This window comes from Rattus rattus, chromosome 7 (assembly GCF_011064425.1).
Source record: "Rattus rattus isolate New Zealand chromosome 7, Rrattus_CSIRO_v1, whole genome shotgun sequence".
Lineage (NCBI taxonomy): Eukaryota > Metazoa > Chordata > Mammalia > Rodentia > Muridae > Rattus > Rattus rattus.
The window spans coordinates 94,808,528-94,821,058 of record NC_046160.1 but is presented as its reverse complement, the minus strand read 5'-3'; the positions used below and the strand labels follow the sequence as shown (position 1 = coordinate 94,821,058).

General features: G+C 50.3%; 1 protein-coding gene across 2 annotated transcripts in view; it reads right to left on the bottom strand.

Annotated features, from left to right (window-relative positions):
- Galnt16 (polypeptide N-acetylgalactosaminyltransferase 16) overlaps positions 1 to 12,531 on the bottom strand; it is a 92,095-nt gene that overhangs the window by 5,464 nt on the left and 74,100 nt on the right. The window contains exons 13-15 of one of the 2 annotated variants that reach the window (XM_032908035.1): positions 11,466 to 11,607; positions 10,586 to 10,711; positions 6,963 to 7,102 (exon numbers count right to left, since the gene is read on the bottom strand). In XM_032908035.1, coding sequence (XP_032763926.1) covers positions 6,965 to 7,102; positions 10,586 to 10,711; positions 11,466 to 11,607 — 406 coding nt within the window. In that variant the 3' untranslated portion in view covers positions 6,963 to 6,964. Of the gene's footprint in view, positions 1 to 4,930; positions 7,103 to 10,585; positions 10,712 to 11,465; positions 11,608 to 12,531 lie in introns of those variants that run through there. The other variant, XM_032908036.1, reaches the window with a different exon arrangement.

The window sequence follows — 12,531 nt, the reverse complement described above, 5'->3', positions numbered from 1 at the left end:
AGAGAGGCAGAGAGGCAGGTGGAACTGTGAGTTCCAGGCAAGTCTGGTCTACATAGCAAGTTCCAGAACAGCTAGGGCTACACAGTGAGACCCTGTCTCAAAAAAACAGACAAAAAGAAAAATCACAGCTAGTATATAGTATATTGTGGGACAATGGAAAATGGGACCCTGGTTGGGAAGGTTTGAACCCGGAGACCCTGAAAGGGATGGTAGGTGTTTCACCTGACTCTTAGGAAATCAGGCCAGTCACTAGCCGCAGCCCTCCATAGATTTGTGACCGTCAGTCAAATAAGGGCAACGCCCCAAGGCCCTCGACATGTAGAGGTCAGTGACCTGTGATCACACAGGTTCAAGACAGATCTCCATTATTATGAGGTACCCAAAGGCTTGGAGGCCTAGCTAATCCCTTTCGTTCCCAGACTCTCCTTCCTGCAAAAGGTATTTAAGCTCAGGCCCACCCTGAGGAGTAGGGTACAGTTTTACTCATCCACTTTCCGCCATGACAATAAACGCCTTGAAACCATGAACTGCCTCTTTTCATGGGATCCGCCGACCTTTGCCTACAGAGCCTCCCGCAGAAGGCCTCCCTGCTTCTCCAGCCGCCCTGCCACCAAGCCTGCAGCCTGCCACAGTCAAGCCAAGGACTCTCCCTGCGGGAGCATCCGGGACGTCCCCTTTTCAGGCTAGATCCAGCCTCTGGGGGGGGGGGGCTCACTCTGTTCTCAGCCTTTCCATGGCATCCCAGTGAGCCTGGATGCTCAAGAGCCTGAGAACCGACGACCTCAGCCTCCTTGCAGGCACTTCCCCACAGCTGGAGTGGTGGTCTGCAGCTTCTCACAGCCGGACACCCAGCCCTGACTTCCTTTGGTGATGAACAGCAATGTGGATGTGTAAGCTGAGTAAACCCTTTCCTCCCCAACTTGCTTCTTGGTCATGATGTTTGTGCAGGAATAGAAACCCTGACGAAGACAAGTTGGTACCAGGGACTGAGGTATTGCTGTGATGAGCTTGACCATGCATTTGTTTGGAAGAATGTGGATTTTGGAATATTGGATTTGGAAAGCAGTGGGATGCTTTAAATGAGGCTTAATGGGCCATCCTAGTAGGAATGTGGAAGACTCTGTTACTGAGTATGATTTGAACCATGCAGACCTGGCCCAAGAGGTTTCATGGGAGAAGAATTTCAGAATGTGGCCTAGAGACTGTTTTTGTGATATTTTGGTAAAGAATGTGGCTGCTTTTGACCCTTGTCTGAAGAGTCTACTTGAGTCTAAAGTAAAGGGATTTATACTAATTGCATTGACAAAGGAAGTCTCAAAAAACCAGCAGAGACTTTGATCTCTGGCTAAGTCTCATGAAGAGCGTTTTTGAACAAGTGTAGCAAGCTTAAGAAGGAAAAATATAAAATATATAGTTCAGGTATTAAAGGGGCCCCAAGAAGTGAACTGGAACTGAATCCTATATTCTAGGAGATAACAGATAAGGGATTTGGGGAAAAAGATCTTACCCAGCTAAGTTTAGATCCAGGCATGGTGGTACACATCTTTAGTCCCTGGGGACAAAGCCAAACAGATCTCTTAAGTTCAAGGCCAGCCTGGGACAAAACAGGTTCTAGGTGAAGAAAAGCTTAAATCCCGGCATGGTTGGTACACACCTTTAATCTCAGCATTACAGAAAACAGAGCCATGCAGATCTCTGAGTTCAAGGTCAATCTACAGAGCAAGTTCCAGGACAGCCAAGCTTAGGCAGTGAAGGAGTTGGAAAACAAAACTGGTGATGATGTAATAGAACAAAGGGGCCATGTTCCAGCCCCAGCAAGCAGCAGAACTCATCAGCTTTGGCCACGTTCATAGCTCTGGCTTTTAGAGTCTAGAATAGAAGGGATTACTGGGCCAAACAATGCTGGTTAGCTGGAGCTAAGAAATTAGCAGTGATTAAGAAGAGACCAGCATCACTGAGGTGAAGTCTTCTGGGAAGTGTTTTCTGAGAGCACAAAGAAGCTGTGTTCCAGAGATAGCCAAAGTTGTACCTGGTGCTACAGCTGTACTTGGTAATGTGTAAGAGTCACCCAGGTGGTACTGGTTTTGAAGGTCTGAAGGGGTCATGAAGAGCAGCTGAGGCTTGAGACTGTGAGAGGCCATGGAAGGGCACTGGTGAAGGTGCAGCCTCAGTTGTAGTTGAAAGTCAGGGACTGAAGGGATCATACAAAGGATTTGAGTCTTGGCACCATGAAGAGAGCCTATGACAGGTTATTGGTGAAGCCTAGTTTCAACGGAAGACCCCAGTATATTGGAGATGCATGGGAAGATCACCAAAAAACAGCAGCAGCAGTGGAGTGGATCAACCTGAGCTCAGAGTGCCACGGAGGGCAGAGCTGGAGAAGTGACGCCAGCCTTTGGAGGAGCCCAGAAGATCATGTGTGGATCCCAGACATTGAAACAACATTGAAGATGCCTTGAAGATCCCAAGAGTTTTGAGATGCCAGAGCCGTGGGTTATCTCCTCGGTTATCTGTTGCTAACAGGGAGTGGAACCAGCCCAGGAAAAGAAGTTTGTTGCAGCCAACAAAGATGAAAAAGGAGTCGGAGATCTGGAAACTGCTTTGATATCAGACATGGAGTTGCAGAATTTAGAGTTTGCCCAGATGGTTTCCTATCTTGATTTGGGGATTACAGTTAAGTGTTTGAATGGATCTCAGAAGAGATTTTGAACTTTGGACTTTTGACATTGTTGATACTGCTATAGACTATGGGGACTTTGGAAATCAGACTGAACGTACCTTTTTAATTATGCTATGGCTAGATATGGCCCCCATGGACTCATATTTGAACAAGCCTATGGGGGCCAGGGAGTGGAATGTTATGGTTTGAATATGCTTGACCCAGGCGGTGGCACTATTTGGAGGTGTGGCCTTGTTGGAATAGGTGTTTCACTTTGAGAGTGAACTTTAAGACCCTCATCCTAGCTACCTGGAAGTCAGTATTCTGCTAGCAGCCTTCAGACTAAGATATAGAACTCTCAGCAATGCCTGCACCATGCCTGCCTTGCACACTGCCATGCTCCCACCTTGATGATAATGAACCGAACTCTGAACCTGTAAGCCAGCCCCAATTAAATGTTGTCCTTTATAAGACTTGCACTAGTCATGGTGTCTGTTCACAGCAGTAAAACCCTAACTAAGACAGTCTTTATTGAAAAACAACTGTCACAAGGCAGGCTTGGTTTTAGCATGGCTTGGGGGGGGTGGGGAATAGGAGAAATGCAGAGAGCAAGGAGAAAACAAGTGTTTCTTGGGCTTCTCGATGACTCAGTTCCATTCTCTCCACCCAGGGCCACTGAGTCTCCTAGGCCCCCTTAAAAGGAGAATGAAAAACAAAGCAAAACAAAAAGCCAGTTCTGATTACTATGTCAGGCCTGACCTTTGTAGCTTTTTTCCAGATCATTCTGTGGGAATGGCCTGGTCTGAGTCACCACTCTGCTGTGTACATAGCGGATGTCTAGGCCACTCACAAGGTAACCACTGAACCCAGCCTGTTCTCCCTTGACCTACCCAGCCCAAGGTAGGCATCACCCAAGATGGTACCTGAAGTTGTCAGGAAGCATCATATTTCAGAAGGATTGAGCATCTTATTGGCTCATACCACTCTACACAAGGATTTGGTATAGAGCAGGGGTGTGTGTGTGTGTGTGTGTGTGTGTGTGTGTGTGTGTGTGTGTGTACTTTTGCTAGCTACTCTACCAGTAGCCCCTGGCCAGGAGAACCCATCCCCTTCTGAATGACCAGGCCTTAACTGAGCTCTTGGCAGGGAAGTCCTCTTACCATGTGAGAAGCTGTCTGGGGCCCCTCCTTCCTGGAAGAGTGGTGACTCAGACCAGCACAGAGGACAAACACCAGTCAAGAGTTAGATGTGGTCACAGGGACATTGTAAACTCTAGCCCTTCCAGGTTCCCTTTCCTGGTCCCTGGTGGGAGAGGACCACACCCCAGCCAGAGCTGTGGAAGAGTCCTGAGGCCTCCTGAAGGGCAGTGGAACTGTCTGGATAATTTCTCACAAGCATAAGTGGAGAGCAAAAAGAAGAACCTTGGTGAAAATCACAGCCAAGTGAGTGGGGTGGGGTGTGGGTCTGCAGGGAACATTTGAGTTCTATCAATGAACTGGTCTGTGAAACAGCCAGACAAAATGAAGAAAACTGAAGCCACAGTCCAGGACTCAGGAATTGCTTTCTGCTGGACAAGCAGGGGGCTGACCCTAGCAAACATTGCTCCTGTGTCCCCAGCCCTTGAATGTCCTGCAGGCGTATGTGAGGCACGTGTGTGCAGTGGGGGAGCGTGTTGTTAGCAGCACTCTAGCCTGCCCACTGCGGTTTATATGCACACCAAGTCAGGACTTATTTTTATCTGGGTAGGTTCAGCTTCTGATCAGAGAAGTGGTGGAGTTTGTCTATTGGTTTCCATGGAAACTGTTAGGTAGAGCATCTGCTGCCTGATCAAGCAAGCCTAGGCTGGCGGGACTCTTCTAGAATGCGTTTACCATTTTTACCCAGGAAGACCATCATGCCTGAATGCTTTCCTGTGCATAGTGCAAGGGGAAAGGCAGGTCTGAGGGACTAGAATGGCTCCCAGGGAAGAAAAAAAAAAAGAATTGTTTAAAGGCAAGCAAAGTGGGATGGCTATGTCTACTCTGAGAAGCCCTTGGATTTCTGTTTCTAAGCAACGGGGCCTGTGTGATCAAGCAAGGAACTTGGGCTCAGTCTGACTACTCTGCTTCCTAAGGCCCAGCATGCCCTAGTAGCAAGGACACCTGCTGGCTCCCTACAGAATAGCTGTCCTCTGTGCTCAGATCCATTCACTTGTACAGGACACAGACCTGACTCCCAGGCAGGGGAAGCTAGTTGAATGCTTGCAAAGTCCGAAATAAAGGCACCAGCGTATGTGGACATGTAAGAAGTGGTTTTATTCCAGGTGTGTTTCATAAAGACGGTGTCCTTTTGGACAGCTGGGTGGCACATGCTTTGGTCAAGAAGAAAAGCAAAAACAGAGTTGGACTGAGTCCCCACACGGGGCAGCTGCCAAGTGCTGAGCGGGTCTGACCACAGGAAATGGGGAGAGGCCCCCACCAAGGCTCTCTGAGTAGCTGTCCTTACATTCACAGAGAGAAGCCCAGGTTCCTAGCCCCAAAGTCCACGTCGGAACAGGGCCCAGCCTCTAGAGAAAAGCCTCCGCCTTAGCCTCAGTTCTCCAGACTCTTCCCGGAGGGTCACAGGATCTGAGGCCAGGTCTGTAAATAGCAGGGTGTACATAAGACAACGTAACAGGATGGGCGAAGCTCAGTCACTGCCCAGGTGAGGGGCCCCTGTGCTGAGCCCAGGGCTGCAGACATATTTGGCACAGAACAGCTGAGAGGATGCTGGTGAGAGCCAGGGGTGCAAGGAAACTGCTGGAGAACGTTCCAGAGTAGGTTCTACAAACCAGGTACTTGGTATTCAACACCTGGTGATGTACAGGCTGGGCCCCAGCAGAGAGGGAGATGGGGGGCAGAGACCCACATAGCTGGTAGTGCTAGTCCAGAGCAGAGGATCAGATCCTTTGGAAACCAGGAAGCAGGGAAGATCCAGGCTCTACCTCCACCTATGTAATTGCATATGTGTATGCATATGCAATATTCTGGAGATTTTTAGACTTTCTGGACTGTGTAGACTCCCTATGAATCTCTGGCTGTCTGGTTTATGAAAGACTGGGTGCTCCTGGGGTAAGACTGGCCTCCTTTGGCAGGCTTGCTTTGGTGTAAGAGACCCCAAGAATTCTGGGGTCTTTTACCCAAGATTATGCAGTTGTAAGCCAATGGTGAGGAGGACAGGATCCCAGAATGATAGCAACCTATAGCCTCCGTGTTCTCAGTAGCGGGAAAGTAGAGAGCAGGTTATTCTGCACACAGACAAGAGCCACTAGCCAGATTTGCAGCCTACTACAACCACTGACTTTCGGTGAGAGGCCTTTGCATGAAGTTTTGATCTGGGTGGCTTGGTCTCTACTGACTGGGAATGGTTTTACTCCAGAAAGGGGGTCCAATTCCGACTAGCCACCCTGCCCCATGACACTGTGTTTATAGAGTCAAAGACCTCTGAAAAGGTGGGAGTTCAAAACAGTAAAGATGAGGGTATTTCAGGGTGCATGACTGGGAGCCAGTTTGAGGGGACAGGCCCAAGCGTGAGGTCTTGGCTTGACATATAGCTAAGCGGAAGTGGAGTCTACTTAATAAATTATACCCCAGATCCCTCTCCAGCTTTTTGCTAAGAATGCGGTCACCTAGAGAGGCTGCAGGCATAGGCTGGGCTTGGGGCCTGGGGCTCAGGAACAGGATGATGTCCTGGAAAGAGACCTTGGTTTTCTGGCACTTCACAGCTGGCTGCTTCTCTATCCATGGTCTTCCGTGAATCCCCATCCTCTGCTCCCAGGATGCATCCCTCCCTCGCCCGCCCACTGGACTGAGCCTCTCAACCCTTTCTGCTCTCTAGCTGCCTTGCCTTCAGCCTCATCACACACGATGCCACCTGTCCTCTTGTGTTGACTTCAGGCTAGCCCCATGACCCAACTTGGCTCTTCTGCAGGTTTCTGTCCTTGTCTCCCTGGGGCAACAAGGGCAATGCCCACACACCACTGCCTGGAGCCCCAGTAGGGCCAAGGGAGAAGACAAAGGGCCAGGAGCAGCTGCCACATCTCTGCCCAGGACAGCTGCATACTAACCATCTCCTCTCCCAGGGTAAGACTGGGGTGGCACAGAGGGCATGGAGCACGCCCCTGCACCCTGTCTGAACTAGCTTTGGAGAAATGCGTGGTTGGGGTGTGTACCGATGACCCAGTAGAAATGTGAGGAGATGGGAAATAGCCCGCTTGACACTCCCCCACCCTAACCCCTTCCGGTCCCCAAGTCTCATGCAGAAGGTACAGGAGGCTGGGGGCTACCCTCATGTGTGTGGCAGCAGTTGCCATTGCTGGGTCTGGGCATCTGCCTGACATTTGTTTGTCACCAGCTGGGCAGGCTTTGTCTCCAGGCAGAGGCCGCTGACCGAATGCTGGATGAAAGATCCTTTCCTTCTCCATTTCTGGGTGGGAGGGAGAGGGGAAAGGAAGAAGAAAATGATTAGAAATAGCAATATATGAGCTGGGGTGAGCTCTGTGCACAGTGCTCACCCAACGTGCACAAGGCTGCACTCCGTGCTCAGCACAGGGCTGAAAAGTAGTTTGTACTTTCATGAGTGTGTACACAAAATTGCATATGTCTATAACACACAGTGCCCATTTACTTACTGTGTACATGCACACGTATGTGTGTGTGTGTGTGTGTGTGTGTGTGTGTGTGTGTGTGTGTGCGTGTGTCCTCATGGAGGCCAGAGGTTGATGCCAGTGTCTTCCTGTATCACTCTATCTTATTTGTTGATACAGGATCTTTCTTTCACTGACCATGGAGCACATCAATTCAGCAAGACTGGCTGGCCAGCAAGCTGCAGGGATCCTGCTGTGTCCCACTCCCTGGTGGTGGGCTCACAGGTTGAGCCTGACCTCTTGGGCGGGGACTCCAAACTGAAATCCTCGTGATTACGCAGCAAGAACTTTAATAGCAGTGAGGGCATCGACCCAGGTCTTATCCCCCTTCACTGAAAACAGACTCTCTCGTGGTATAGGATAAAGTTACCCTAGAGATCAAAGGAAGCAACACTCCCATGGGCTGTGTCCAAACTGGAGGTGTGTTTTATTTGACCTGCACGGCGTCATTTTAAAACCCATCTTGGCTGTCACATAAAACACCCGAATTTCCAGTTTTCCTTTGGACACTGGGTTCAGTTTCTATCAGATGGCTGGGCTGAGGCTCCCCCTGATCTCTACTTTCGTTAGCTCCTGGACTTCTCTCCTCTAGCAGCTCCTCCACCAGTTCCCTGCAGGCACCAAGTTAGTGACCCATGGCCTAGGTGAACCTATTTTTTATGGGAACAAGACTTTCTTCTTCCTGCAACCCTACATGCCTGGCCTGGCCTGAAACCATGAGTCCTAGTACCTACACCCTCAAGTGGGAAGTGGCCACCACCTTTACAGCCATGCAGTGAGGTGGGGGTGGGACACTGGAGTTCCCCTATGGCAGAGTCACAAAGGGGATCCTAGAATTGTCTCCAAGCTTGACAGTGTAAGGGGGAAAGCTGTTTCCACAGATCATTTCAGAAAGACCCGGATAGAGGATGGCGTGTTATATGGGATATGGAGAAGAGATATAAGGCAGAGGCCGGGTTTCGAGAAGACTGAATAGCAGCAGATGTCAATGCTCTGTTTCTTGCCTACTTTCCGTCCCTACAGCCATATCCCTTTTCTTATCTTCCTAAGAGGTGACAGAGCTCACGGCCATGAGACTAGAGGCCAAAGAGCTCTGGGGGAGATTGTGTTCTCACTGTGCATCGAAGGGACAGAGAGGAGCTGCACTCAACTGTGGAGACGGTATTATTTAAAATGTGGCTTAGTTTCCACAGGCACACCTGCATCTCCAGTTTCTATTTGGATATCTGGTTGCTCTTATGGGCTCTCACATTTGACTCCATTGGCCAAACCTCCAACAATGTCAGTCTAGAAATACTATAGCCTCTTCTCTCGCAGGAGAAGGAGAGGGGCTTCCCCTGGCCGGTGAGGCTCAGGCTTAGCGTTACCTTGGCATGCAGTTCTCACTAATGCAGTAGCTGCCCCTTTTACTTCCCTCATCAGGTCCCTTGAGAGCCGAACCAGGCTCTTCCTTCTCTTCTTGTCCATGGTCTGTGCATTCCTTGGCACGGGGAAGCAATGAGCAAATGAATAACCCACTGGTAGAACCCTCCCTTCTACCAGAACTTCTAGGCAGTCTTTCTCACCAGCTCTCTCAGCCACTCAACTCTGAGGTTGTGCAGACATCATACGTGCTCTGGTACTCTCCTATCCCCAGCCTCAGCATTTACATCCTCTGGCAGCACAGCAGTCCATTATTATATGAGCCAGAAACATGGGGGATGGCTGGACTAGAACCTGCTGACGCCATTGTACCCCGTCTAACTCTCAGGAGCCTCATAGACATGTGAAGCCCAACTGGCATGGGTTGGAATCAAGGACAATTAGAGACCAGAATCCAGAAGGGACTGACAGTGAGGGAGCTGTTTGTCTGTCCTCCATGGTGGTGAGAGATGTGGCACCCAGAGTGCTTGGGGTTGGGGGGAATCACTAGCCGGGCTTGTAGGAACAGAATGCACGCAGCCTGTGACCACATGGATCCTGGGAAAACAGGTTGTCAGGATTGGCAGCAAGGGTCTCTATGGTCCACGGAGTGCTTTTATAGAGAAGTATTAGAATGGGGCTGCTTGGGAAGACACCAGGAAGCTCTGATTTCAACATAGAGGTGTTCATGGGCTCAAGGCTTTCCTCTCGGGAAGGGGTTGAAGCTCCAGCTGAAGGGCAGACTGCACCAGCCCCACGGCAGGACAGGGCAGAGGCCAAGCCACATGTCCTAGGGCGAAAGCCAGCAGAAGTAGCCAGTAGGCCCAGCAAGCAGGCTAAATCGTGTGCTTCCTGCCACCCGGCCTCCATTCTCATACACAAAGGCTGGAAGGGAGAACCTGGCGTGTTTTTCCAGCACAGAGCAACAAACTGACACTCATCCCTAAAGAAAAATTGACCCAGGCAAAGAAGCAGAGGCGTGGGTGGAAGGCCTGCAGGCCCAGGCTGAGAGCCAGGCCCCTCCTCACCCTTTGCAGGGCTGTAAGCAGGCTGTGCTACCAGCAGGGTGGAGAAGGGCTGCAGCGGCCTGGGCCTTGGATCCCATGCTCTGGGAAACAAGGAGCCCCTTTAACCAGGGGCTGCCTCCTGCAATCTAGTATTTTGTGCTCTGTCACCGGCTGCTGTGTGCCACAGGCAAGTGACAACATTTCTCAGAACATTAGATTTTCCTTCCACAAGTAACCCTGAACTGTTTCCTAGGACGCCTCTGAGGCTAGTCACGTGAGCTTGCAAATCACCGTCTCTAGACCTCGGATTCCCAGTGAGCCCAGCAGCCAAGAACTCCTTACTCAGTCTGGTTTATGTCTGTGGGCTCAGGACTCACACTGAGCCTGGCTACTTCTACTCTTTCCAGCTGTGGGAGCTGATCGCCCGTGTCGAGGGAGCTCCGGTTCACTCCCTGCATGGCAGGGCTAGCTGAGAACGATCTTAGCAGGTGGCTGGAGGAGGAGGAAGCTAAAGGATGATCGTGGATGGGAACCGTCTAGCACAGTCTGGGCATCAGAGCTAGTTCGTATTTGAGCTTTGTAGTTGTCATCCAAGACCTGACAAGCAGCGTTAGCAAGACAAATTGTTCCTGCCCTTAGACTGGCAGGACTAATGTTCAACAAACACTTAGCTGCAGTGTCTGCTCATGAGTGAAATGATATGCTGGGCCTAGACGATGCCAGAGGCTTCTCGGATTCTCATTCGAGAGGCTTATCTGGGAGCACACGCCTCAAGGTAGGACTCCTCCATCAGTGCATAACTGCTCAGTGTCCCTTGGGGCTGCTGGCCATCTGTGCCTGTTGGCGGAGGCTTACCTGCTTGCCTTCTTTAGGGTTACATGATTGTAGTACTACTGGGGATCCGGGGGAAGACATTAAGGTGGAGGTGGCAGCCAGACATTTCCCCTGCTGCTGGATAAGGTGATCACTAAATAACCACGCCTGTAAGACAGGGAGAGGACAGTTCTGGGTGGATAGATATGGGTGGATGGGTGATGAGGCAAAGAGACCCAGGACTCTCTTCAAACTTCTTACAAATAACTAGAAGCTAAAGGAGAGTATTCATTGCACGGTTTCCATCGTGCTTTACGTTGGAAAATGTTCACAGTCAAATGTCAAGATGAGGGAACTCTGCTGGAGCTAACCAGAGGGGGCATTAAGGAGGCCCCGAGGGATGCTGGAGAGAGGAAAGGAGGAAGCAGTACAGGACCTGGCTGGGTCCCTGATGGGGTTTCCACAACCTGCCCTAGAGCTGGTGCGGGTGTGGCATTCGGGCATTAGCTATGCACGCAGAGTCCCGGAGACCTGCAGCCCACCACACACACCCAGACTCTATTCCAGCATAAATTGGGCAGCATTTCTTCCTTTAGAAGAGGAAGTGAGGGGTTGGGGATTTAGCTCAGTGGTAGAGCGCTTGCCTAGGAAGCGCAAGGCCCAGGTTCAGTCCCCAGCTCCGAAAAAAAAAAGAACCAAAAAAAAAAAAAAAAAAAAAAAAAAAAAAGAAGAAGAAGAAGAAGAGGAAGTGAGAGACTCAGAGCTGGAAAGGAACGGGCATGGCAGGAGCAAAACGGGGAGCCCTGGGAAGGAGATTTATGGACAGTATAGAAAGAGGGGACACAAATGAGCAGAGAGAAACCCTAACTCCTGGCTTCCATCCTGTTAGACGCCATCCTGTTCTTAGCCCTGAGCAGCTTACCTGGGCTGGTGGAGGGCTCTTGGCAGACCCTCTGCATATCCCCATTCCAAGCAGGAGGTCACCAGCTGTGTTCTGGCCTTGGGATTCTAAGCAGTTGACTCCTTGCTTAATGACACCAGGGAGCACTTCCTTCACTGGGACACTGAGGAGAAAGGTGGTGTCAGGCTGCTCTCCCTTTTCCCTTGCTCACCCACCCCTTCCTTCAGAGGCCAGACACAGCTGCTGAGGTCTCTGGGTCTGGCAGTCTGGGAAGGCGGTGGGGTGTGGGGTGGTGAGAGCAGGGTTGTAAGGGGCAGAAACAGCCTCAGTCCCCATAGGTTCTTATGGGAGACCTGAGACACAGAGGACCCTGAAGAGACACTCAGGCCTAACCTATGGACTCCTTAGACCGGAAGTGGACACCTGGGAGTTGAAAGGTGGCTTCAACACCCGACCTCAAAGTGACAGTGAAGGGATGATGTTGGAGCGGCTGACTGAAAATATATAACCGTGTAGATATGTTCAGTCTCACTGTGATTAAAGAACGCATGTTAGAGAGCAATCATTATTTGTTTCCTATATATCTGTGTGTGTGTATGCGTGTGAGTGTGTGTATGAGTGTGCCTCTGTGTGTGTGTGTGTGTGTGTGTGTGTTAGAGAGAGAGAGAGAGAGAGAGAGAGAGAGAGAGAGAGTTTTAAACAGTGCCCAGTGTTGGCAATACCTGTGAGACTTACTCTACCAGTAAGAGCGTGAACCAGCTCAACTTTGGGGGAGAACAGTGTGGAATTAAGCACCAGAGCCCTTAAAGTGTGCACATCTTTGACCGAAGAATGCCAGTTTAAGGAATTTAATGAAAATAAGTTGTCTGTGTTAAAAGATACTCGTATCAGAATGTCTGATACTGAAAACCCAGGAAATTTCTGCTCACCCAGCAGCTAGCATGGGCTAGATACATGCACAGGATAGAAACCCTGCACCCATTACAAATGACTGTGAGGGAAAACCCGCAAACACTCAGCCTGCTGCTGAGGGAGGCTTCAAGCTATCATGTTTCTAAACATCTCATGTGCTGGGAGACTGCTTAAA